The 27970-nt window shown below is 37.7% G+C and overlaps 1 protein-coding gene across 7 annotated transcripts; it reads right to left on the reverse strand.

The window, feature by feature from the left end:
• CXXC4 (CXXC finger protein 4) lies at positions 1 to 27970 on the reverse strand. 7 transcript variants are annotated; one of them, XM_043438667.1, is made up of 4 exons: positions 27398 to 27698; positions 27199 to 27274; positions 23440 to 24758; positions 1 to 4062 (listed from the first exon to the last, which is right to left on the reverse strand). In XM_043438667.1, exons 3-4 carry the CDS (start codon positions 24499 to 24501, stop codon positions 4018 to 4020), a joined length of 1107 nt encoding a protein of 368 aa, XP_043294602.1. In that variant the 5' UTR covers positions 24502 to 24758; positions 27199 to 27274; positions 27398 to 27698; the 3' UTR covers positions 1 to 4017. The 7 variants fall into 7 exon arrangements, 6 of the variants coding, with proteins under 6 accessions (XP_043294602.1, XP_043294598.1, XP_043294597.1 ...); XR_006263768.1 differs by lacking the exon at positions 1 to 4062 and adding an exon at positions 5096 to 5107 and having other exon boundaries at positions 16458 to 24758; XM_043438663.1 differs by lacking the exons at positions 1 to 4062; positions 27398 to 27698 and adding an exon at positions 27837 to 27970 and having other exon boundaries at positions 14671 to 24758.

Here is a 27970-nt window from a genome sequence, read left to right on the forward strand (position 1 = left end):
AAAAACAACTTTACTGGGCAAATTGAATGTGTTTTTTTTTAAGGTTTTTTTTTTTTTTTTTTTTACAGTTTTGTACATGCCCCATAAGTAATTTTCTTTAATAAATACACTGTTTTCCAAAACTGCTTTTTTAATAATTGCACAAGCATACATACACCTTACACAAATATCTATTAGAAAATTTAATAGATAACTGCACAGTTCAGAATAGGAGAACACTGTGAAAGGAGTACATTTTGTGGCCCATGTTCCTGAAATCTCTCTGACTTCCTTGCAATTGTGAAAATGAAATCCCTCCTAACATAGTAACTGTCTTTTATTCACTAGGAATACAGATCTCAGTGTGAAACTGCCAAATTTAATAAAAACAAAATCTGAAACATTTAGCTGTTACATGAGAACCAACTGTGTGATATCACTGTGAATCTAGCCATGATCAAAGACCCACAACGGTTTTTTGCTGAACATATTTGACCCTGAATAGTGTGTTCAATTAACTACTTTCTTTTTTTCATTATTTGATTACAGAGACAATCAGCTTAAAGACTTTATATGCTTTAGTATTAATTGTACAACTTACATGCCAGGGGTTCTGAATGAAAGGAAGAGAATATTCCTTTCTTTTAGTGACTGCTTAATATTAATTCATAGGAAGTATTCCATCTCTTGCTTCCTATGAATGTGTTTAGAAGAAAGTTGGGTGTTGGGAATTAAGCAACAGGAGACACTTCTATATATTCTTACCCTGGAGGAAGCCTATTACTATTCTCCCTCCCAAGAATGGACCTACTGCTAGTTTGTAAATATGCCCTCCACTTGTGCACAGACAGGCAGAATCCATCAGAAAGCCACTTTGGGTTGAAGCCCTGGAAAGAGAGACATTAGCACTCTGATGTTCTTGTGATGTTAGGGTGCTGAGTGAGAGCTGACAAAGGGATGGGCCCACTGCACTATATGGCAACAGCCCAAGTACTTTCCATAGTCTCCCCAGATGCAGACACATGATGGCATCTTCTCACCTACCCCTAGAGAAGGCAAGATTCCTCTGTACGTGACCTCGCACACCAAGTTTTTTATTTGGCTTATCTGAGATGTAATTTTTAAGTTGTAAAGATAGCCCACATGACCTACAGCTGATTGCTATCTTCTGAATTTTCTTGATTCTGAATATGAAACATACAGCAAGGAATTTTTAAAAGTTACACTTCATTGGTATTTAAGAATCATGAAAAGTGTAAATCTTTCAATCACTCCCTTCGTGCTGCCGTGATATGCTTTATAAGTTCTCAATACATAAACTTACAAGTGAGAAAATTGAGGGGAGGCCAGAGGAGTGATACCTTTCTTCAGCATCACCAAAGGGAACCTTATATGCACCCTCCATTACATAAATAGCTTAACCCAAAACATTAAAAAATGGGTGGCTAAAAAAAGGACAACATCAGGAATAAAAACACATAAGGAATTTAAGAAAAGCTGCACTTCCCCATATCAATAATTAACAGATTATTTCACTAAAAAATTGAATTCACATGTAAAAAATCACATTTTACAATATACAAATTCATTCATTAAGAAAACAAACAAAAACACATCAAGACATGCAATACTAGCATGTATTTGAGACTCACAGTACATTGCGATGAGATCTTCATATGTTACCGTATGCTTAATGCAGCCTGAATAAAAGTTTGTTTCAATTCTGTAATAACAATGATCATTTTCCAAAAAGCAAGGCAAGCTTACCATTCAAGTGTGAAAGTAAGTTTTCACTTACTTGTAATTCATTAGCAAATTGGTTTAAAAAAGTCAAATAAAATTAAAAATGGAACAAGAAAGAACTCATATAGCTCTTATTGGTCCCACAGCAGAAATAGAAATTCTAACTAGAACCTTCAAAGGAATATACATCAAGTAGAAAGCTATCTCAAAATTAATATACAGCACATTTTAATTTGCGATCATATAATTGTCTTCTCTAAACATGGATAAGTGTAATACATAGTGAATTTTCTTTAAAAAAGCTATTTGACAGTAACTGTAGACCTTGTATCCATACTCTAGGCAAATTAAGTCACACTGGTTTTCACACTGGCATTTGTAAGTACCTTCTCCCCGACTTGCCAGCACTCTACCAATGAAGTGCTCCTTCTGCTTAAAAAAAAAACCTCCTCTGTCTGTATTTTTTCCCATTCAAAACTACAACTAGCCTTTTTAAATTATTCATCTGCTAGTCTTTCTAAAACTTTGTTCCTTTCATCACCCTCTCCCTTCTCAAGTTATTTTTCTTCACCTGATCCATGTTGCTAAGTTTTCAGCAGGTCAATGGATGTCACAGGCTAAAACAACTGGCTACTGACTAGAAAACAAAAAGATACAGTAATATGGCAACTGGCATACTCTATGTGTTTTTGCTAAACTCTGTCTTATTTCTGAAGCTGAAAACAGTCTTTATAATCTGGGGGAAAAAAGAGAGAGAGAGAGAACTAAAACTCGTAGGGATCATGCCACCATAAACATCTGTCCTAATGGGCCAGCCTAGAGAACACTGACTGCAGAAGAAAACCAAACATTATGAGAAAAGGTAGCTCAGGTCCTATGAAACATTAGCTCCTTTTGTTTGGGGGCTGTTTGCATTTATGGAATTCCACAGACTGTGGCCCTGCCTTCTCAGGAATGGAAGCATCTGGTGATGGTGACGAGAACGGGAATGGGAACCATGGAACATTTCACGGAGGGCCTAGGAGAAGGCCACGGTTTTAACTGGGAGGCTGTGAGAAAGGAAGATCAAAAGCGATTTAACAGCCTCACTCCCATGAATGTGTTTCACTCTTTTGAACTTAAAAATGTACCCAGCCATGTCTTGAGGCAGGAGGCCTTTATGTAATCAAATTTTAAAACAAAACTACACTTTTAATATCACACATGGAATTTAAACAATTGGATATGTTTTATTAAGTGTTTATTTTTTTTTTTCTATGAAAAAAGAAGCAGAAAAATAGGCAAACAAAAAAATACATACAAACAAAAAAAGCCCGTGTTGGGCTGGGGCGGGGGGGAAAGTCAGTCATGAATTTCTCCTCTAAGATATGATACTCTAGCCTGTGTCCTAGAAAACACTGTTTAAAGAAAGAAAAAAAAAAGTTATCCAACAGATTCTGCATGTTTCAACTACTCTGAGTACTCCGCCTTACAGTGCCACCCAAGACAAGTCAACTACACTAAGGATTTGGGAGGTATGCCCTTCTGTACAGTTCGTTTGTAAGCAATGCAAGTGCATAACCACTAGTCTAATATAGTGCTCAAAAGATTAACTGAAACTCTCCTAACATCTTCCCCTCTTAGAACAATACAACGGAAGGTAACTGCCGGATGCATCGCCATCCTTTAGTCTCGTAAAACTTGGCATCAAGTCTCTACGGAAAGATGCATGGCAAAACACGCCACTGCTGTTGCTGCTCCCAGAAACAACTGGCAAAAAAATATTTAAAGCTAAAATTTATTGCTCCAGATTTAACTCGCAGAACCAGAGTGTTGTGAACAAACTGTTAATCTCCATAGATGCTCAGACATGATTGTCTTCTTGTGTCTAAACACACAAAATACAAGCTGCTATCTGTACAGTTTACAGTACTGAAACACATATATTTGAAAATGAAGTATAGATATGTACTTTGCAAAGATACATGATTTTACAGCAGGGGTTTACCCAAACTTATTTTTTACAGCCACTTTCAAAATAGACAACAACTTCACTAGGATAGCTAAATTACATCAAAGAAAGAATCAGTGTATTGAAAGTAAATAGACTGGCCAATTCCCCAAGCTCCCAGATTATTTTTATATGTCTTTTTTCTTTTCTTTCCCTTTTTTTTTTTTTTTTGAAGAAACCCCTATACATAAAATGAAAATAATATCTGGATATTTTCTTCAGTGGTGGACTAAGCAGTTTCTTAAAACAAGACATTAGTTTGCCCTTCACTTCCAAATGCCTTGAAAATAAGATATACTACTGCTTTAAAAGAACCATCGGAATGCTTCAGCGCTGGGAACAGGTGTTCTCTATAAAAAAAGAGCAAGAAAACAAGTTAAGCTTTCTTTCTATGCCAATATAAAATTAGAATTTCTCCTTTACACTTCAGCAATATTTCTAGTCAGTCATACACAAATAATGACTTGCATATTTCAACATTTAATAAAAAAAATAAATGTTTAATCTTAGAATATTACAAAAATTAGAATATTGAATTTAATGCTAATTTACTAAATATAATGATTAAAGCACACTGATCTAAAAATTAGAAGAAACACAGCTTAGAACATGGATGGCAATCAGAAGAAAGGGGAATGTACCAACTACTAACCAACAGTAAGAAGATCAGCCAGCAAGTGTACTTAAAATCTGTATCTGCTACGTATGCAGCCTATGTAAGGCTGATGTTTCAAATTTAGTGAAGTAATTTCTTCATTCTGGAGAATTTCTTTTATGACAGGACAACAACAAATGTAACATCCATATTACTTCTATATTTAACTATTAGTGCTAAACATTCCTATATATAATCTAATATGAGCTATACTGAAAAATATACCTCTATTTTAAAATGTCTGCATTTGCAACAAATTAATGTCATATACACAAATCAAACTTACAACTAACTAATGATACTCAATAGAGCAAAAGGATCTTTTTGCACCAGAAAAATACTATAGTTTTCCAATGGAGTAACAGGCAACACTAAACATATGAGCAATTCTTTTAACAAGAAGTTTACAGTTACTATGGGGATTTTGCAAGATAAACGGTAGTTAAGCTGTCAAATTTTTCTTTATATATTAACATTACAGTAGGTCACCATTCCATACTCTTCGTTATAAAACAGAATCACATGAGTATATGTTGAAGGTACATGAGGAACAACTAGCCAAGAGTAAATCTTGATATGGGGCAAATAAAAAACTTCCTTTTTTTCCTTAGACCCGTCCAACAAACCTATGGAGCCTATAAGATAGCTGCTCAAGATGAATAAGTATATAAATCAGAAAGTTGAATATTACCAAAATATCTAAGAGGTATAAAAGAACGCACTCATACACACACACACTCCTCATAAACACAACTTAAGACAATGTTAACAGCACCTGAATTTTCAGAAAATATATAAAAATTCTACTACAAATACTCTTTAATAGAGGTTAGCTTTTATTTACTTTTTCATACATGACTCATTAGGTTGACACAATCCTACCATAGAGATGTCATCCAAAAATTAAACTGTTATTAATTGATTAAGATTCAAATGAAATTTAAATGAATAAAATAACCATGCTGGCTATCTGCACTAAAAAGGATTTTAAAAAACTGTTCTCATAGTCATTACCATATACTTCACAATGAATGTGTTAAGAACAAACTAACACTATCTAATTCAAATTTCCATGTAAATATACAAAAAATATTTAGCTTGTGAAGTATTTTGTAAAAGCACAAACAAAAAGGTCCAGGGGTGGAGAAAAGGGAGCCCTCTCACACTGTTGGTGGGAATGCAAACTAGTACAGCCACTATGGAGAACAGTGTGGAGATTCCTTAAAAAACTGGAAATAGAACTGCCATACGACCCAGCAATTCCACTCCTGGGCATACACACCGAGGAAGCCGGAACCGAAAGAGACACGTGTACCCCAATGTTCATCGCAGCACTGTTTATAATAGCCAGGACATGGAAGCAACCTAGATGCCCATCAGCAGATGAATGGATAAGAAAGCTACGGTACATATGCACAATGGAATATTACTCAGCCATTAAAAAGAATACAACTGAATCAGTTCTAATGAGGTGGATGAAACTGGAGCCTATTATACAGAGTGAAGTAAATCAGAAAGAAAAACACCAATACAGTATACTAACACATATATATGGAATTTAGAAAGATGGTAATGATGACACTATATGAGAGACAGCAAAAGAGACACAGATATAAAGAACAGTCTTTTGGACTCTGTGGGAGAAGGCAAGGGTGGGATGATCTGAGAGAATAGCATTGAAACATGTATATTACCATATGTGAAATAACATCACCAGTCCAGGTTCTATGCATGAGACAGGGTGCTCAGGGCTGGTGCACTGGGATGACCCAGAGGGATGTGTTGGGGAGGGAGGTGGGAGGGGGGTTCAGGATGGGGACACATGTACACCCATGGCGGATTCATGTCAATGTATGGCAAAAACCACTACAATATTGTAAAGTAATTAGCCTCCAATTAAAATAAATAAATTTTAAAAAGCTCTATTATTCCCATAAAAATAGTACTTATTAATATTGTAATCCTTACTCCTCATAGTTTAATATGTCTTCCTCTTCCCAGTTCACTACGCAAACCTGGATCCCATCATTTGACTTGGCTGAGGAAAAAAACCCCATTACTACTTTTCATATCTACCTTTTAAATGATAAATGTAATTATATGTGCTCATGACACATATTTAATCATTATTAAAGGAACTTATGAAATTATAAGAAAACGTAATATATTCATTCATCCTAATATTCATAATTTACAACACACATATATAAGCAGTAAATGAAAACTTAGTTTACACCAGATGCTAACTTGCTGCCCGATGCCAACTAAGAATACATTTTATATAAGTATGCATACTTATATAAATGTAGTCATTTTTAACAAGATAAGTTAGATCCAAGCATATCCATGCACTGCAGAATCACATATGAAAAATAAACATGTGCATATATATTCATATATATTCACATTTATGTGTACAGTATATGACATAGAGATGCCAACTTGCTCTCAGATGCCAACTGGAAACAAGACTCTAAGTATATACTTATATATCTTGTATCGTGATAAACATATATGTTTATGAAGATAAACAGAAGAAATATATATGGAGCACATTTTTTAAATAAGATGAACTCCTTATGCCTTAGTTTCATTTTTAAATCTCTCTTCCAACTCTTGGCTCTTCCTGTGCCCCTCTCCACCACTCAACTTTATTTGTAATATTTAGAAAAAGCAAGCTTTATAAAATGCCACCTGCAATCAAAGGTCATGGTTGTAAAGAAAAAGATAATCACTTCTCAATGCTTGTTAGCACTAAAAATTAGATAATGCAAATGTGAGAAGGACTTTCCAGGTGGCACAGTGATAAAGAATCTGCCTGCCAATGCAGGAGACTCAAGAGAGGTGGGTTCTATCCCTGGGTCAGGAAGATCCCCTGGAGTAAGAAATGGCAACTCACTCCAGTATTCTTTTTTGGAAAATTCCATGGACAGAGGAGCCTGGAGGGTTACAGTCCATAGGGTCTTAAAGAGTTGGACACGACTGAGCACACACGCATGCCTGCCTGACAGGCAACTATCAGAAAAGCAGAGAGACAGTTTTCTTTACTATCATTACCTGTCACAAAACTGCACACTGATGTGTATATATTAGTATGTATACAATTTTGAGACTGGTATGTATCTCCAAAACAAACAATTTGTTGCTAAAGAGGAAGGGAGAAAGTAAGCAGAGATGCTTCTTTTAAAAATTATTTCTTCCTTTTATTAAAATCTTTGAGGTTGAACCCTAAAAATGATTAGTTGGGAAATCACCTAAAATGTTTTGAGAAAATTTAGGAAAACCACAGGTGCATTAATTGGAATAATCTTCAAGGCACATTAACCAGAAACTCGAGGTGAGGCTTCTCTGTTCTATTTCAGGGTTAAAAAAGCTAACAAAACTCTTCAGCGTCCCACAGGCCATGAAAAAAGACTGGGTGTATATCCAACCTCCTACCTAATCTTCACTGGGATCATTGGAAAATTCCTTAAGGCCTGGGCTGAATTTTTTTCAGCCAGGACGGGGTAGTAAACTGCTTTCACAGGTAAAATATTTGGTTTAACTATGGGTTCTGATGAAGTCTGTCCTAATTTGGGGCCATAATGAGGTCATCTTTGTAACAGGACTTCTATTTTAAATGACTGGGGTACTCAGCACAGCAATGTGGGGGATTAAGCACCCTGACCAGCTACCATCAGGTTACATAAATTCAAGAGTCCCAGCTGGGGAGTCACACTGTTGATGAGATTACAGTGACTTTCTGGATCTCAGTGATGCTTGCAGGAAATCGTTATCCCGAATTGGGAGTAACAGAGAAGCCAGATTCCCCAGTAAGAGAAGGGAGCAGGGAGGTAAAGAATAGAATTGAATTGATCAGCGTTGTTTAAAGCAGCCTTCATAGCTCACGCAGGTGCCAACAGGTGCTGATAAACAGCAGCCTTGCTCCCAGGAGGCCTGGAGAGAGCCCTACAGCCCCTGGTTCTCCTTCCGGGACTGCCGTGAAGTATGTCGGGGGAATTCATCCCTACACGCGCCAGACCAGAACGATGGTAACGATGACCCTATATGTGAGACAGCAAAAGACACACAGATGTAAAAAACAGTCTTTTGGACTTTGTGGGAGAAGGTGAGAGTGGGATGATTTGAGAGGGTAGCGTTGAAATGTGTATATTAACATATGTGAAGTGGATCGCCAGTCCAGGTTTGATGCATGAGGCAGGGTACTCAGGGCTGATGCACTGGGATGACCCTGGGGGATGGGATGGGGAGGGAGGTGGGAGGGGGGGTTCAGGATGGGGAACACATGTGCGCCTTTGGCTGATTCATGTGAATGTATGGCAAAAACCATCACAATATTGTAAAGTAATTAGCCTCCAATTAAAATAAATGAATTAATTAAAAAAAAAGATGCTCATCACTAATCATCAGGAAAATTTAAAAAAAAGAAATGTCTTCTGTTCTCCTCCTAAATAACTTTAAAAAGCAAATTGTTGAATAAGATAACTGTAATCCATGCCTAAGTACATTTTACATTTACTTCTTTTAAAAAACTGAATACAAAAAATTATCAATATGTCTCTGGCAGAAATGTATTTCAGTTTGATTCTCATTAAATCAGCAATGAAGAAATTATTAAACTACCTAAAAACCAATAGACATCCCCAAATCTGCTACCTTAAGAATGTGAGCATAATTTTCTCTTTTGGTGCCTGCGAGGCTGTCACGTGAACCATGGCATCTTTAGGTTGGGCACACATCTACGTACAAGCAAGCGTGAGGTCGCTTCAGGCGTGTCTGACTCCGTGCGACCCCATGGACTGTAGCTTGCCAGGCTCCTCTGTCCATGGGATCTCCAGGCAGGAATACTGAAGTGGGTTGCCATGCCCTCCTCCAGGGGATCTTCCCCACCCAGGGATTGAACCCTTGTCTCTGGCATCTACCTGCATTGAGAGGTGGGTTCTTTACCACTAGCGCCACCTGGGAAGCCCCACACATCTACATACTCTTGTTTAAAATATGTTCAGTCTAATAAAAACTCATCTCCTAAATGCTGAAATTGAATATCTGTATCTTCATACATATGAGTTTATATGGGATTGGCTATTCATGTCTAGCCAGATACGTATGTAAAATTTGTTGCGGTATTCAGGACACCAAACAAAACTAATCATTTTTAATAAAGCTAGACACAAGTTTTCAGACCATATAAAAGACAACTCGATGTTGAAATTTGCTTCGGAATGCATGAAAGTTATAAATTGAAATATAATTAAGACATTAGCAACTTCTATAACTAAAGTTAAATATATCTTTCCAAGATGTATTCATGTAGTTTCTGATCCAAAGACTCAGTGGTTCACCCAGGTCTTCAACACTCTACTGTGAAACAGGATGGCTTTAATACAATACATTCTAAGCTGAAGTCAGTATTTTGAGGTACCATTACTCTTATATTCATCAAAAATTTCCTATTTCCCCATTTGTTATTAATTGAAAAAGCATAAATCATCCAATCATTTTCTGATCCCCATATAATAATGGGAAGTATGCTTTTTCCACCCAACAACAAAGCAATTTCGAACTGCAGTTAGCCAACACAGCCTCTTCTAAACTCTTTTGAAGTGTCGTTTTCACTGTGAGAAGCCCCACTATAAGTTTACTAAACTTCTGAGCATCTAAGTCCTTGAAACCAGAACCTCTTACCGCATTTGATTTAGCTCTATGCAATAGAACTTGAAAACCTTAATGAATCACTGAAATTTTGCAATAGGAAATACATAAATCAATATGATAAAGAATACTAAGGCTCATTGTTTGCCTTTAGATATTTGATTATATTTTCTTTTGGCTTCATATGAAACAAGCTTTGGAGTGTTGTGGATGAACAAAAGGAAAAGAAATCCTGATGGTAAAAAAAAAAAAAGAAAAACCACTACTTTTTCTGATTTGACTCACAGAGAATGCTAAAATATCAAATTATATAGGTTCTTAATTTTTCCACTGACAAAATTTCAAAACCTAATTGGAGAAATGGAAAATTCTTTTATATGTACTGTACAATATTGTGAATGTGAAAACACATGCACATGATTACAAATTTGGATGATTAGTAAATATGGTCTAAAATTATACCTAGTAAATGTTAGAGACTTTCAAATGTTTTAGGCAAAAATATTATTCTATATCCTATTTATAAATAGCATATTTTAAAAATCATAATCCAATAACTATAGTAGAATTATTAGCAAGCACAAGTATAGCATAGGTCAGTTAGAGAGAACAAGTAATTTATGATAAATGATAAGCTCAAAGTCCAGTAATTCACTGTTACTGTAATAAAAGCAACTTTATATTTTAATAATAATACCAATATTTCAATAATAATTCCAATGTTTTAAGATATATGGATTAATATAAGTATATAATGTTTCCATTTTTTAAAGTACACCTTCCTTACTTTCTCTTTTTCTCCTGTTATAAAATGTATGTGATATCTATCAGATTAATTTTTCTTATAATTCAGATTCACTTATAGCTGTATAAATCTTTTGTATACTCACACCTTATTTTGGCTATGATCCAGATATAAATTAACAACACCTATCAAATGCCACTAACTGGAATATTAGACCCCTCTTTAAAAGGGAGAAGAGCACCAAATAAGTAACTGCATAACTTTTATGACCCAAATTTTTGGAGGTCTTAATCACAACTGTAAGGAGCATTCCACATTTCTGGTTTCCAAACTGACATCTGTGGCTAGAATTTCTCTGATTAATGGTGGAACCCAGAGATGGCTTTTTCATTAGTATTGAATCTGCGTGGTCTATAGCTCCTGCTACTCCCTATGCCTGGCAAACGGGAGGGCTCTTCCTTTTTCCTCCTTCTACAAGACCACCACCACCTTCCCCATCACCACTGCAGTGGTATGACTTTAAACTTAGCTAACTTTTGTAAATGGAAAGATGAGATTGTATACTAGGTTGGAAAAGTGCTAAATCAAATCAACCAGGTAGCTAAACCAGTAATAAAGACAACTGTCCAAAGGGAGATATGTGTATGGGAAAGGAGTGGGCTTGTAGGAAGAACAGGAACAGTTTGACACCAAGATTCAAACTGGCCTACAAGTGGCCAAAAATGCACGCACTTTTGGTCCTAGTATCTAATGTAACTACTTCAGGCAAGTGTCTTGATTAAAGCTATAAAAGATCATATTTCATTTACATTTGATAAAAACACTTCAAACCACATCCTTCCAATAATAAGTAAATTATTGTATTACACATAGGTAGTTTAGTGATTAAAATATCCTTGGATTTATAAAAATAAAATATAATATGATGGTATCAGGATAAGCAGAAAGAGCCAATATTTTCAACAATCCAAAAATTTAAAAGATGTTTTTGAAAATTTATTTTAGATACTATTTTTCACTCACGTATAGGAGGAAGTACGAAAGGAAATGAAAAGTAAAATTGATATTTAAAAAGTGAAAATTAGGTTAACAAAATCAATAGTCAAAAATGACACATCTTTATGAAAAATATATATCCAAATATATATGGATATATAATAAATGAATCTGAATATACATATGAATATATGAATTCATATATATGGCAAAGCCACAAGTTAAATGAGTCTATCCGCCCTCAAAATCACTCTACTGATTACTGTTGACTGCAACAATACCTTTAGGTGAGATCACAGCTAATTAGTTATTAAAAAACCACCAATATTCTCTTCTTGATCAACTTGTTGGGCAATTTTTTTAAATTTTGGTTTTTTTTTTAAAGCAGACAGTTAACTGTCTCCTCATACTGAAAAGAAGGAATATTCATGTGAAATGTGAAGAAATGGGAGGTCACTTAAAAAATTAAGAGGTGATTTTTAAAATTCAAAAGTTATGATTTGGACAGCCTCTAACTTACATTCAAGTAATATACAACAGTTACACCTAATCTCTGTAAAGAATTCAAATTATAGTTCCTCTCTTTTATTTTTTCTATATTACATAAAATCCAAAAAGAAGTTTAATAGAGATTTCTGCTTGGATTAAGTTTTGTAGTGTTTTGAATGTAACCACTTAACGTCACTTGGTCCAGAATCTTCTATGACAAAAACCCAACTCCTGAGATAGACCCAGCCTAGAAATCAAAGCAGGTTTTATGTCCATTAATTACTTGGAGGAATTTAGGGAAAATGGCAAACATTTAGGGAAACAGCAAATTTAGGGAATTTAGGCAAACATTTCACAGTCATTAGACATTATCATTAAAGAAAAAAATGTACTTGGTTAAAACTATACTTCTGAGAATTACATGTTGCTTTTGGAGTTTTTCTTTTTTAAAAAAAGTTTTTTTTAGTAACTGCTGTTGACATTAAATCAGATATTTAAATTTCACAATCACTTTGACTTTTTGGTTTCTTTCCTTAATTTTCTTTTTAAATAATAAAATTAAGAGGTACATAGTCAACAATTATAATTTAATCAATTGATTACATGTTTCCTCTTTGGAAATGAATTTTAGTTAATCTCCATCATTAAAAGGACACACACTCTTAAGCATCTCTACTAACAGGGTATCAGCATATCTTGTACTGAGCAAGTCCTTAAGTCAAATTTCTCCTCAGGGAATTTCCATGTACTACTTCTTTTTCTATGTGTATCACGTATGCTCCATCTTCATGCAAACATAGTCACAATTGCATAGTTAACTAACTAGTAGAGTAAATTAACAAGCCTAATCTTTTTCAGGCATAGGATTCATAAGACATAATTAATATTCTTTCATCAATTTTCTGGAGTCTTTTCTATATGTGCAATTCTGTATTTTCCAGGAAGTTCTCCGAATTACCACTTAAAAATTACCCTGATAATTTGAACAGTTAGTTGTTTATAGATGCTGAATGGCCTCTATCTCCCTAAACTCCATCAATTTGAGCATTAATTTTCCCATCCTGTCATTTCAATGTTTCCAATTGCAGATTTGAACAAGTTACTCTTAAAGAGAAATTAGAAGGAAAAAAAAAAAATCTAGTCAGTTTACAGGAAACTAATTTTTCCACTAAGGTAAATGAAAAGAAATGATGCTGATTGCTTCTAGTGAGTCTAACCCAAACTCGTGGCATCTTTGAAAAAAGTTTGAGGCATTAACCATTTCTACTAATTTCTTACTTAAACCAGATTCAAGAAGATGACCTTGAAATGACAGTCCTTTCTGCGAGAATGCTCCTTTCTTAGGTCCCTTTAATCTGTAACACTACAGTCTGCCTGCCTCCCTCCCTTCCTTCTTTACTTCCTTCGTGTACTTCTTCCTTTCAACATGGCCCTTTCCCTTATTCAGGTCATACAAAGGTTTCCAGTACTCTATAAAATACACTTGAAATAACAAGTCATAATGTAGATTCTCACTGTGTTCAAGTATTCAAGGCAAGTATTTCTTTTCTTTTCTTATTCCTTGAAAAATTTTGGAGTACTAATAGAAAACAATACTATATACCACATAAACACATGAGGTAGCTAAGTGGAAATCACAATTGCAGTATGTGTTTCTTATCTAGATCTGGGAAGAACTAAGCCAAGGATGAATCGAGGAATTCTAAGGCTTTTAAATAGGTGTGAGATTGCATTCAGAGTTTTCTAAAATTACAATCATATCATTGAAATGTGTCCATTTTGTGGACTGAGAATAAAGAATGTAATCAGGAAGCTAAGTGCCTTAGATGAACCAGTAAGATATAGAGTTGTGGAGTTACATGGGTATTTTAAGAAGGTAATTAGAAATAAAGAAAAGTTTGAGTTCTTTAAGCCAAGGTGTATATATGTGTATATGTGTTTCACAGCGTTTGCTTACAAATCTTAGAAAATAATAGTTCCTCAGTTCAGTTCAGTCACTCAGTCATGTCTGACTCTGTGACCCCATGGACTGTAGCACGCCAGGCTTCCCTGTCCATCACCATTTCCCAGAGCTTGCTCAAACTCATGTCCATCGAGTTGGACATCCAACAATCTCATCCTACCTAAAGATATTTTGAATGGAACTTATCAAGGGTTTACCATATGTTAAGTATACACCATGAATTTAGAAATCTACCTCATATGTACAGACCTGCCTGAGAGAAGACACACTATTTATAGACACACATTTAAATTTACTCTTTATCTTGTTAACATCATTCCATTTACAAATATAATTTCTTTCCTCACTACATATCTGTTCAGTAGAGTTGTTGCTGTCATTATTATTATTTTTTTTTTTATTTCAACTACAGAGGGCAGGTCTTTATTCCCAATCCCGATCCCCCCTCCCACTGTTGCTGTCATTAAATTAGTGTTTTTCAAACTTTTTTTACCGCAACCAAGTTAGAAATACATTTCACACAGCAGCCTAGAACATGCACACTCATTTATGTGTACATACATAATCAAAACAGAGGCTTAACAATATGTGTTCTTACTACATGTGATGCACTCATATATTTTCTCCTCCACTCTAATCTATCCTACTTTCTAAAAATCCTGGCCATAAGCCAACACATTGGTCTCATATACCACCAATGTGTTATCTACAAATTCAAGCCATACAAAAAACAGATACATGTGAAGAGCATCACATGAGGAAAACTGAAAACCACTCCACATCATAACACATTTAACAACAGATAGATAGCAGCCTTATATAGAAGATCCAATATTTATACCCTTTGGAATTTTAAAGGCTGGTGTTCTCTGTTTTGCTTTTCAGGAATGAAAATTAGAGCATACAACGTATTTAGGGTTTGTTAGAAGATTCTACATCTCACTTCGCATCCATCTACGTAGAACTGAGAATTTTATCTCTTACTTGTTCTTGACTCCATTAAAACCAACCCTGATCTCATTTAAGCTATAAATAAGACATTTACCATAGAGAAGTCTTCCCCCAGCATAGTTATTTTTCTGCCACCGATTCACCGTCACTCATAAATCATCATTTCCACACAATTAAACTTATAGAGTCTATTATTCTTTGAAAAATTCATTTCATCTCCTTTCACTCTATAAAGTTTTGGAGAAAATGTATCTTCTCTGGAATTTGCCAGATTTGCTGAACTATACAGAAATGCCCATGACGCTTCCTGATCTATACATTTATCCCTTTCTTCTCTCATCCTACTTGATCTCTATCCTTTTGATACAAGCAATCATTCAGAGGTTTTTGGTTTTTGTTTTTTTTTTAAGTCCTTGAGCAAGAAACAGCACTTTCAGCCCAGTTTTCCTGATAGTTTGACACTTTTGTTCATTTGCTCCAGGATGTCCTCTGAAACATGAATTTAGATGAGAATGAGACCCAAATAGGATCCCATTTTCCACCCATCTTGGATGTCTTCTTTTACTTACACTCTGAAATTATTCTACCAAATGTTTCAAAGGCATAAGTAAATATAATAACATCATCTAAAACACAATCTGTTTTTCCTTGTCTCTGAGTCAGCTGCCACTCCACTGAACTTGAGACTTAGCTCTGACTTCCAAACCAAATGCACTAAGTCAAGTATGAAAACATTATCTCCCCCTCTTTATAGTTTCCATTCTCGGCAAAACTTCTATAACTGCTGAAGCAAAGCAGACATCCATATCCTGTCTTTACAAAACTCCTTCTAGATAGTGCATTGCAGCCTGCTTGCATATTCCTTTCTCCCTTGTTTTTAAAGCTTTCTTGGTTAGTATTTCAAATATTTTAGGACTTAACATTATTTTCTCCCAGAAAACCACCAGCCTTTTCTATTATTGCTCACTTTCTTCATTTCATAAATGCTCTCTTCTTAAGAGAAAAAGCTCTGCACAGTCAGTTCATTTTTTAATCACAAAATTTTTATCTACCACTTTAATTTCCTACACTCACACACATACATACACACACACCGATATCTTCTGAAACAAGAGTAATTCTACAATTTTTCAGTATTTGTTAAATATATTCTCCAATCAGAATTTGTGATAAGCATTCAACCATTTATTACAATGATTTTCCTAAACCCACTAATGCACATTTAGAACAACTCCCTGTGTCTGCCCAAATAAAGAAATAGCTAAACAAAGGTACTGAGTTGGTAAAATGAAACACACACACACACACACACACAAAATCTTATTAAAAGATATAGAAATTAATGGTAGTAGTGTGCCTTTGGTGAGGAAGGAGGAAGAGCACTAAATTATCTAAATTGGCTCACCATGGTGACAAAGGTCACTAGGTAGCCTATGCAGATTTCCCAGGCTTTTGACAATACAGGTACAAGAACAAGGGAAACTTGTTTATCAGGTTTATCCCTTTCCAAGTGAAATCAAGCCAGAGCTTTGGTGAACTGTACGATTAAAACAAATATTCAGAAAACAAAACCACAAAATAATCTATCTAGGTTTTAATTCCTGATAACTACAAATAACTTTCTGGTGTACAGAATTATCTGTAAATATAATCATCTTCTCTACTTTTTATTGATGACTTTAAATTAGGAATGAGAAATCATATAGCATCTTTCAGGATGCAGAGAATATGAACCTACATACAGTATCAAAGAGTTGTAATGAAGGTTGATGTTGTTATGTCCATTTCACAGTTGAGGAAATGTTCAGAGAAGTTATGCTGATGGAGCTAACATTGTTCCATTGGTAAGTTATACCTGAAACTGGTAGCTCCTCCCACCACCTATCATCTAAATGTGGCCACGTGGCCCAAATACAAATTTAATTATAAAAGAAATGAAAAGCCAAGAAACTAGTAGTACATTTTCTAAATAGAATTTATATTTGGTTTTATATCAGCCAAAGAAATTCATCTTTAGTCATTAGTTCTCTGAAAAAGCAGTTGTTTGCTTTGCCACTGTCTTTTGAGTAAGAAACATACCATGAAATAAAAAGGTTAACTATCAAAAAACAGAAACAGAGATTTCACAGGCTCATTCTCATATCTGGCTTTGGATTCTCCTGTTCTTGAAATAAATTAAGAGAAAGCCCTAAAGTTTCACAGAGGAAAAAATATTTTTCCTAATGTTTTACAGCAGAAGTTAACAAGCCTGCTGGGATCCTTTTAGCCCCTGCAGAGCTAAGTCTTCAACATTATTAAATGGCTGTCGCATCTGAAGTATGGTGCAACATAACTCAATAAACAACAGAAAGCATATGATGCCGGATGGAGGGAGGCCTTTCGATTACCCTGCAGAATAATTCAATTTCAGGACAGGTGTTTGCATGTGATGGAACAAGATGTGACTGAAGGATAAAACCACCCATGTGCCCCTCCTCCAATAATTTGAAACTGTTAAGGATAATAGCATAAATGCTCAATGAAAAAAGTATGTTAAGAATGAACAGAAGCACTGCAGGACAAATAAAGAAATTAAATTATATATGCACAAATCCTCACAACTTATACCAATTCCACCAAAAAAGTACTTTCTTGAGAACAAGTTTTGTAAAAAAAAAAAAAAAAGACTTTTTCTAGAGTGCTCTACTTCCCCAGCCAAGATCATCTGACATTCTAATCAGTGAATGAAAAATCACACTTATAAAATGACTTTACCATTACTTTGGGTTCATTATTACTTTTTAAAAACTAATCTAAAAATAAGAGGAAAACTAAAAGAGAAGGAGTCCTTTCTCCAACTTGCATTTTTACATGGGCCTTTCAATAAATCTTGAATTTAACCTATTAGGTAGTGATTTTTATATGATGAATGAATTTATTTTAAATATTTTCTATAATTTGAATAAAAATAAACATAAGAAACTGAGCATATCCATGCTTATGAAATGTTTTGATAACAGGACATTTTGTTATGTTTTTCCAAAGCAAAAATAAAAACTGAATTGTTTTCTAGTAAAAGTAAACTAAAATAAGACCAATCTGACCAACTCAGATTGAACAGTAAGTTCTAGGAGCACCAACTACTTCAGAAGAGTTTTTTTAAAGACACACTAAAACCTATTCCTGGGAAAAACTCCAGCAATGTTTTCTGTTTATATCCAGAAGGAATATTCTACCAGTGTCTTCACAGTCACCCCGACATAGATCTTCAATCTCCTACTGTGTACTCTAGAGCAAATATGGATGAAACGCCTATCACTTTTGACACACCTTTCAATTTTCAGTCTTACAGACTATTTTATAAATTGTCTTGTATTCATCAATCTGTAAGTCTGAACTGTGCAAAAGTCTTAACTATTCACCCAGGAAAACAGTTGACCAACAAAAATATGCAACAATGCTTCGGTAATCAATTCATTAAAAAGTTTAAAAATCAAGTAATTTTTATCTACCTCATCACTGGGTACACTTTCCATTCTTGTTTAAAATACTCAAATAGTTTTATATGATTAAAGTCTAAAGTTTGTTTTTGTTCTTATTGGCTTCTGATTTTTAAAAAATTCTGCTTGGTGATGGTGATGACTGAATTTCAAACAAACATTCTTATAGGATAATTTACAAATGCTTTTAATTTTTTCACTTTACTATTCCTAATCGCCATCCAAAAGATTGCTTAGATTTTACATGATGTTTGGATAGGAAAGAGAATTATTTTCATTTAGGAATTATTTTAAAATGTGTGATTCTTTTAAAAACAACTTTGGCTACCTTGTACTAAATCTAGTGATGGAAAGAGAATCTCATTGGACTTGTATAACACTTTGCTGCCTTGGCTACAAATCTATTTTCTGACTTCAGCCCAAGCTGAACTTTTCTGTGCTTTTTTCTTAACATTTGTGGAATTCTGGATCTTTTCTCTATGTTGTTTCTATACTACATTCCAGTGTTAATATATTATCATTTTGTTTGAATTTATTGAAATATTTCCTCTTTCAATAGTTATATATTTACATTTTCCAATCAAAACTGGCACAGTTCTGACTCTTCAATCTGAAAACCCATTTTTGAATTATGATATAAAATAATAAACTGCTATATATCACAATTTAAGATATGAAACATTCATATTTTACCTCTAGTTTTTTTTTAGTCACCAACTGTAAGAATTTATATGACATGTTTAATTGGTGACAGGTTTCACTATTTAACCATTCAGATTCTGAATCTGAGTGACACAACTATTTTATGTGTGTTTCTACAAGCCTGGCATGTGGCGGTTCATGGGGTCTCAAAGAATCGGACACAACTAAGCGACTGAACTGAGCAAATGCATTTCTTTGGGGAGCATGTGTCACCTTCCTGCACAAACTGCAGTCAACGCTCTGTCCAGACTCACAATTGTCATCTGTGTGGTTGGGGCTCTGAGAACTTAACATCCTCCTTTAAAAGACTCTTCTAAATCCAGTTATCAAGTGCAGGACAGTACCTGGATGTTTTCCACCAGACCCCTTAGGAGCTTGACCTAACTTGGGGAAAATAATTTAGGGCCTGTACATTCAGCAGATAAATTTTGAAAATAGAGAAAAGAAAAGAGAGGAAAAAAAGACTGTCTTTCTCCTGACTCCGGTTTCTCCACCTCTTCACTCTAATGCCTAAGTCCCTCGTCCGGCTCCTGCACCCAGCAGCAGAGGGCCAGGAGAGGGGCAGGGAACACTTCTGAGGCACTGCTGACTAATGTAATTCCATAAATCAGCTAATGGGAGAGAAACCAGATCTGTGTGGTCTCTAATGCTGTCCCACAGAGATCAATCATGTCACCTGAACAACGCTCAGGGGCTAAGAGAAGCTGGGGTAGCCCTCGGGATGACTTTCTCCCTCGAGTAAGATTAGGTAGAGGGATTTTGAAAAGTTAGATCTTAGTATAAGAAATGTAACTGCTGTGAATATAAAAACTAAAGGAATACCTTTGTATGAGATTACTTTTCTTTGAGACAAAGGTCTATCATAGAACACATCATGATATATGATAATTTCTTAAAATATTTCAGAACTTAATATTAACCATTTAGGATACAAGTTTTTAAGATCAGTTTTGTCACACAGGGGCATACAGCATGACTGCTTTGAATAATCAGTGATAATTTTTTAGTACAGCGACTGGTTAAATGAATAGTGTTATATGCAACTATACAATAAACAATAACACCAAAAAGCTAAATTTATTTTATGTGCATTTTTATCATATGAAATACTATAAAGTGGTGATTTTGTAAATATATTTTTAAGGAATTAAGATGCTCTTCACATGAGACTTATCAGGAAAATGTGGAAATAAGTAAAGCCATTTTAAAAGGAATGCCAGAGGGGAGGCTTTAAAAAATGTGGGCAAGAGGCCCAACACACCCATGTGAGTCTGTCTTAATTTCAGTTTACTCACCCTGAAAATCTGATTATGCCTCCAGAACTTGGCATGAGAATAAGTCAAAGGGAAGACGAGCACGTGGGGCTTGAAGTGATAAATACTGGTATCAGCAATGACTATAATCCAGATATTAATTTAAAGCCAATAAATATTAGCTACTGAACTTACACCTGAAATCCACAGGTAATATCCATAATGAATCTCCAAATTACTATCCTCAGCTCCGGAGTCTATCTGACATCTAAAACATCTCCACAGATGATGATAAGTTACAGAAACCAAATTAGAGATGGAGGCAGGTCAGCAGGGGGACTTTGCACCATCCTGCAACCACTGTTTCAGCTCTGGTTCAGTCATGTAAACCCTGTCACTCTGACATGCGTCCAGCTGGCTTCCTACAACCGTAACTGTGGTTACACATGTGCTTAAGGCAATCATGCAGCCTCTCCTTTTAAAAATGACCTAGATAGAATCTTAGCCAATTAATTTTTTTTTTCTTTCTTTCTGCCAAATTGCATTCCACTAATAACCTTAGCCTTGAACCAAGAACCATTCTCTGGTAGGAAAGGGTATATACTTAGGAGAACATCTTCAGAGAGCTCTACAAAGAGAGAAATACGTTTCCCCTCTCATCTACATCCCACTTTCTGAAGATCAATAGAACTTTGTGCATGCGAATTTTTAAAAAGAAGAAAAAGTAATACTATGGAATTTTGTGATTAAAAAAAAAACCCTAAGGAACTTAAAGATCACAAGAAGTTTTGGGGAATACTATCAAAAGGAAGAAAAAGAAACTTATGAAGTTCTAGACTAATAAACCAGCATAGAAACTTTTGCAGAAAACCTACTGGTATTCACATTAAACTTGTTCAGAGAGGTTGCTTACTAAATAAATCAGAATTATTCAGTGGTCCTACTACATACAATAAATCAGGGTGCAGGCAGTACATAGGTCTAGCTAAAGATGAAGTCCACTTAACCACAGCAAACCTGTAATTCTAGATGCTATAGTTCAAGGGTAAAAAAATTAAACCCAGGTAGTGCTCATCAACTAAACATTAACAGAAGATTTAAGTATGAACTGAATTTTAATTTCCCATGGGCCTTAGAAGTTATAGTAAATTAATCCAGAGAAGATCATTCAAAGCTAAAAACAAATTTTTGCCACCTAAGAAAACACATGATCTATGCCTTTATGATTGCTATTATCTTTGCTTAAGAAGAGTTGCCAAAGGGAATGTAATAAACCACCCTAGAATAAAGTCAAACTTTCAGCAGACATGGGTTCTCTTATAAGGAGGAATAAATGCAATATTTTGATGGAATTGATCATAATCGATGATGATATCAGCATAATATTTGTTTGAGGAGAATTACAAAGTGCTACTTGCTTTGATTTATATTAATAAAACTTAAAAAGATCTGTATCTCATTTATGTTCAAACCTGCAAAGATCTTTAACTCTTCTCCTTTCAAAGGCCAGTCCTTCTTGGAGAAAACTCCTTTAAGCATTGTTCACAATTTTTAAAAAGAATATGCAGGTTTCCCTCTGATGAGAACTTGTGAGAACCACTGTCAGCCTACAGTCCAGCCCACAGAATATTCCCTAATGCTAATCCACCACCTATACATGAGCATTTAGCCATCTACTCTGTACATTATATCAAGAGGCTAAATATGATTATCTGTCCATATTTCATTACTAAGTATATCACCAAAGCCATTTACTTCTGATTTTCTGTTTTTCCCCTTTTGTTGTGATCAGGTCACTGTATGAAATTTCCACCAAACACATCGATCTTTTTGTTTAACATAACCGAAAGCCTAATTTAACAAGTACTTTAGTGATAATCTGTACATAGTTTTAAGCACACACAGAAAAAAGAAACTGTCATTGACCATATAGTGTATCAACCAAAACAGTGCTTGATGTATAGAACGATTTTGTAACCACAGAGTGGTTTGTTAAACACAGAAACCCAAGTTTATATTTTTTGTAACTGAGTTTTAAGAATCCTTAGTTTCTAAACTATGTAAATAAAATCATTCTTAAATAAAACTACCATCTCACCTGCTACAAATTGTCATCTCTCCTTAAAAAACTGCAAGTGGTGTTCAGTTTTCTCTACTATTTCCCCTTTCTGAAAAAATACCAACTATGCAGAAAATAAAATGGAAAACAGAAAAATTTTGTCATGGTAAGGAAAAAAAAATTAGAAGAGTATAGAAAATCCCCTTTTGAATTCATGCATGTTAGTTTCAATGATCACTGTGTGTGTGTGTGTGTGTGTGTGTGTGTGTGTGTGTGAGTGTGAGTGTAAAAGGGAATGTAGACTTGTGTGCCACAAACTGTGTCCTCACAGTTACAACTGGGTCACTAATAGGTCTCTCTTGCCCAGTATAAGTACATAGAATGTGATGTATCCGACCCTTTGGGCATAGATGCTTTTAAAAATAATAATAAGGGGGAAGGGGGCATTTTAAACCACCGAGGGAAATTTCTGACCATATTGAATGTGAAACTTCTGATTTTTCAAACCAATTACATTAGTTTTCCTCCTGGAGCTAAAAAAAAAAAAAAGAGGGGCGCCCTCCCGCATCTGGAGGGCGGTTCCAGGCGAAGTGCAGGTGGGGAGGGGGCAAGGAGAGGCCATGCCCTCCGCAAACCACCACCAACTGTATCTTACAACCTGAATGAAGCTTCAGGAAAAGGGTACTGCGTCTTGAAGCCAGACAAGAAGCCCTGGAGGGGAGAGGAGAGGGGAGTGAGGAGGGAAGAGGGGAGACTGGGAAACAAGAAATCATCTCCTCTGACCTCTAGCGAAGTGCCAGGTTTTTTCTTTAGCTCTTCACATTTCCTAAATTTGCAGATCTGGTGTCCCGTTTTGCGGTTCCTGCAACTGCTGCAGACGCCACAGTTGATGAGCCTCTTGCAGGGCACGCAGACCCCACACCTTTTCCTCTTCTTCTTGGCCGGGTTGGCTCCGCCAGCTCCCCCTGAGGAGGACGAGGAGGAGGAGGAATGGTTCTGCGGGCAGTCTGCCAGGTTGGCAATTTGAAACGCACTGTCTGTGACGGCTGCTGAGGCTGCTGCGGGGGAGTGAAGGGCTGTCATGACGATGACCCCTGGAGGTAATGAGATGCCCCCTAAAGCCGGGATAGCGGAAAAAGTCCCCACGCGCTCGGGGAGATTCATTATCTCTGCTTCAGCAGCGCCGCATTTGAGCTTGTTCATGCATTCCCCCGCCAAAGGTCTGCAGTGTTCAGGGGATAAGGTGGAGAGGAAATTAGTATTTGCCATTTGCAACGATGGCTCTGGCGGGCAGCCAGCTTTCCCCAGCCTCTGGGAGTCGTTTCGGTGGTGCATGCTGGTCCTGCCGCCGCCGCCGCCGCCGCCACCGCCGCCGCCGCCGCCACCACCGCCACCGCCGCCGCCGCCGCCGGCGGGGAGGATCGCCGAGGAGGAGGCGGAGGAGGAGGCGGCGGCGGAGGAGGATTTCCTGCCGCCCCCACCGCCCCCGCCGCCGCCCCCGCCGCCGCCGCCCCCGCCCCCGCCGCTGCCCCAGAGCATGGCGGTGGCGGCGGCGGCGGTGGCCGCGTTGTCGCAGTTCCAGGGGGACATGCCGATGCGCGCGGCGGCCGCGGCGGCGGCGGCGCTGCTGGGGAAGATGGGGGTGGTGATGCGCGCGATCTTGGCCGCCTGCGGGAAGGCGCCCCCGTTGGTCTTGTAGAAGGAGGTGGCAAAGGAGCGGTAGCGCTCCATCTCCGAGTTGTAATCCACAAGGCTGTTCAGGGACCCCTCGGGCAGGTGGCTTTCCTTGGGCAAGCCCGGGGCCTCCGGGCTCGGCCCGGGCTCCACGCAGACATTGGTGTTCATGGTGCAAGGGGGGAAGAAGGGGTGCAGGGTGGAAGTGGGGACCGTCTGGTCCGACACCTGGGTGGGAAAGGGGGGGAGGTGGGGGGGAGGGAAGGGGGTGATGGTGATGTTGGGGTGGGGGCCGAGGCGGGAGGGGAAAGTGGGTCCGGGTGGGGAGAGCAAGGTGAGGACTGCTTTATTCCTCTCTGGGGCGCATTTCCACAGACGGTGAATTCCCAGGCAGCGTCTTCCTTTGCATTATCCTCCAACTGTTACAACTAAAATAAAGAAAGTCATTCCAACGAGCTGCGCGAGGAAAAAGATGAAAAAATAAACAGCCTCCCTCACTACCCCACCGCAGACACAGAAAGCTCCCACATTCTTCGTCAGGTCGTTTGCATAACAATCATCAAGACGTGACACCCCCCCCCCCATTCCCATCCTTCCCCCACGCTCCCAACCCCGCTCCCTCCCTCCCCAGAGCACACCACGGCTCCTCCCCCCTATTCTTATAACCCTCCTGAGAAAATGTATTAATAGCCAGGATACCCAGGGAAGAGGAAAGACGGGGGTGACAAATGCCGAGGGAAAAGGGCAATTGGAGTGCTAAAGACATGCAAATCAGGGGTGGGAGGGCGATACTACCTATAAGCAGAGGGCATTTAAACACTGTGAAATGTGTGAACAAGTAGTGCCTGAACATGCAAATGCTCTAAAGTAGAAAACAGCTATGGCCCTATGAGGAAAATGAACAGGAAATTAGCAAATGAAGTACTGAGAAAGTCTACAATACATCCGAGTATAAACTGTAAGCAAACACAATACAACTGAGAGCTAAGAGACTGCCCACATACAATCTGAACTAAAGAGGCAGGGAAAAAAGAACTACCAGCTGCCACACTGTCCTTCTGTGTCTGCGGTCATTAGTTTGAATCCCAGCACAGCTGGCTCTGTTAGGGTCTTAATTCAATGGACCAAGGACAGGTCTCAATTGTACAAGCCATTTGGTGGTGGGGCTTGGAGGGGGTACGAGGGTGGTGTTCTACTTGTTTAAAAGAAAGAAAAGAAAGATGGACTAGATTAAAAAAAAAATGTTTTTTTTTAAATAATGCAAACTATGTCATAGGTTTTAAACCAAGTGCCTGTAGTCACTTTAAGAATATTCCCAATAATTCCTAATGGAGACTCCAGCCTCTTCCCAAGACAAGAGGAAAGCATGGACTTGGAGGCTCTCTCACAGTCACTGATTTTTACATTGAGTTAAAGTAGGGGGACATCATTTAAGGTGTTCCATGAAGAAACAGTCATTAAGATGATTTTTTTCTTTAGCTCTGTTTAAGAGGAAAGTTTAATATTAACTGGGTATTTGTATTCATCTCTTTGCTTACAGGGCATTATTATGCTTAGGCAGAGGTATTTTAGTTGTTTATTACAGAGGGAGAGATACATCAGAGCCTTTTAAGAAGTAAAGCAAAAATGTAAAGTGTATATTAACCTAAAAAACCAGTTTCTTTGTTTCCAGATTTTGGGGGGGGGGGACAGAATATCTTTTTGTGACATCTTCTGAAACCTATATATTGGTCTAGAATGTGGAGTTCAGGGAATTTCAAATGGGGGCCCAGCAGTCTCAGTCTCAAATATTCAGTTCAAAATGGTATCAATTATAGCAATTATGCTTATAATTAGATTAATGAGCCATTTATGCCCAAACTCCAAGTGCAAAAACTTCAAGTCCTGATGAGAAGGCGCCCTAAAAAAAGAGAGGTTTATGTAAACAAATCCCTATTAGGCAAAGTAAATCAAGATAAGGAACCTCACCCCAGGCTGGATTAGAAGCTAGCAGGCATCTTTCAATCACAGCAAGTCCCTAATCACTCAGGAACCACCTCTGTGGTTTCGCATTAGGGAAAACTGCTCCCTTCAGAGGTCTGAAGGCAATACAAAGGGTGCCCCCAAAATGCTCCTGGCTAAATATTCTTGATGCTGGGAAGGCGATGGGGGAAGACACAGCAAGAATATGCATATAGCTTCAGTTTCTGTGAATCACATTGTAACTGCAAGACCATAATAACTGCTACTCAGTAAAAACTAGTTATGCCAACCATGCATTAGTTACCAGCGCATTGAGTGGAGGGAAAAATTTCAACATTTTAGTCTTTTGACCTTGTTCCAAATAACGAAATAATTTAATGTCCCTTTTTCGGAGTATTAGAGTGGTGTCTCCAAACAGAAGCTTTCCTTATTACCATCACCTCCCCCTTCCTCCCTCAAGGTTTAATGCCACCAGAAACTGTAGAAAATGATTGTGCCCAGTATCCAGGTCATTATTGTTTAATCAATGCATCTCTGGAGCATGAAAAAGGTACCTAAGCCACAGCTATTGTTTGGATTTTCTTTAAAAAACAAAATAAAACACACACAAATAACTATAGTCCTATTCCAAAGATAAATTAGACATCATACTTCATGATCCTGTTTTGCCTTTAAACAATGTGACTGTACATGCCTAATATTGTATGTCTGGTCTACCAGAGACACAGAGATCAAAGGTCATATTTAACATTCAGGAGGAGGGGCGGGTGCAGATTAATTAATAAATTAATACAGCGACGCCTTTCATCGCTGGAGTCCAGCATTAATAATCTACTTTTACAATCCCAACGGACAGCAAACATTTAAGAGCAAAAAGCCAGAGAAAGAGAAAGAACAATCACTTACCAGTCTCTTTTTATTTGGGGAGCCTTAGAATTTGCAGACGCTGCCAGTCTGCCTTTAATTAGTTGCACATCACCCCCTAACACAAAGAAACACAAATCCAGATGTGTCTTGGCAGCTCCCAATTACAACTTTAATACTTGTAAACAAACTGTTGGGGAGGGGGGGATAAATAAATATGCGGATCAAAAAAAAAAAATACCTGTAAATGGCTTTTTTTTTTTTCTTGTTGCAGAGAGAAGGAGGAGGAGATGGTGTTAGTGGAGGGGGTGGAAGGAGGAGGAGGTGGGGGGGGAGAGGAAGGAGCCGCGTGTGAGTGTATGTGTGAGAGCGCGGGGTGTTCTCGGTGGTCTCCTCTCCCAGCGCGTTGCTCTCCGTCCGTCTCCAGTCGCTGTGTGCGAGGGAGGGAGGGAGCCGGGGAGTCTCTCCTCTCTCTCCCCCTCTCTCTCCCCTCTCTCTCTCTCCTCTCTCCTCTCTCCGTCTCCCCCCTTCTCTCCCTCTGTTTGTGTGTGTGCCCGTGCGCGGCTGCTGGGGGAGGGGACGGGAGAGAAAGGCGGGGGAGGCGGCGGAGGCTGGGGGCGGGGGCGGGCCGGGGGCGGTCGGCGCCGAGGTGAGCAGGACGCGGGGACGCGGACACCTACTGATGATTGGCTGCCAATTGCACGGGGAGCCGGAGGCGCACGCGGGCCGGCGCTGCCCTGCACAAATCCTCTCCTCGCCGGAGGAGCCACGTTTCCCGGCTCGCCTGCTGCTCGCCCTTCCTCCTCGCGCCTGG

This window comes from Cervus canadensis, chromosome 19, assembly GCF_019320065.1.
Source record: "Cervus canadensis isolate Bull #8, Minnesota chromosome 19, ASM1932006v1, whole genome shotgun sequence".
Taxonomy (NCBI): Eukaryota; Metazoa; Chordata; class Mammalia; order Artiodactyla; family Cervidae; genus Cervus; species Cervus canadensis.

Excerpts from the sequence above, each read along its gene's own strand:
- CXXC4 (XM_043438665.1), bottom strand. The coding sequence starts at position 24,501 with ATGAACACCAATGTCTGCGTGGAGCCCGGGCCGAGCCCGGAGGCCCCG.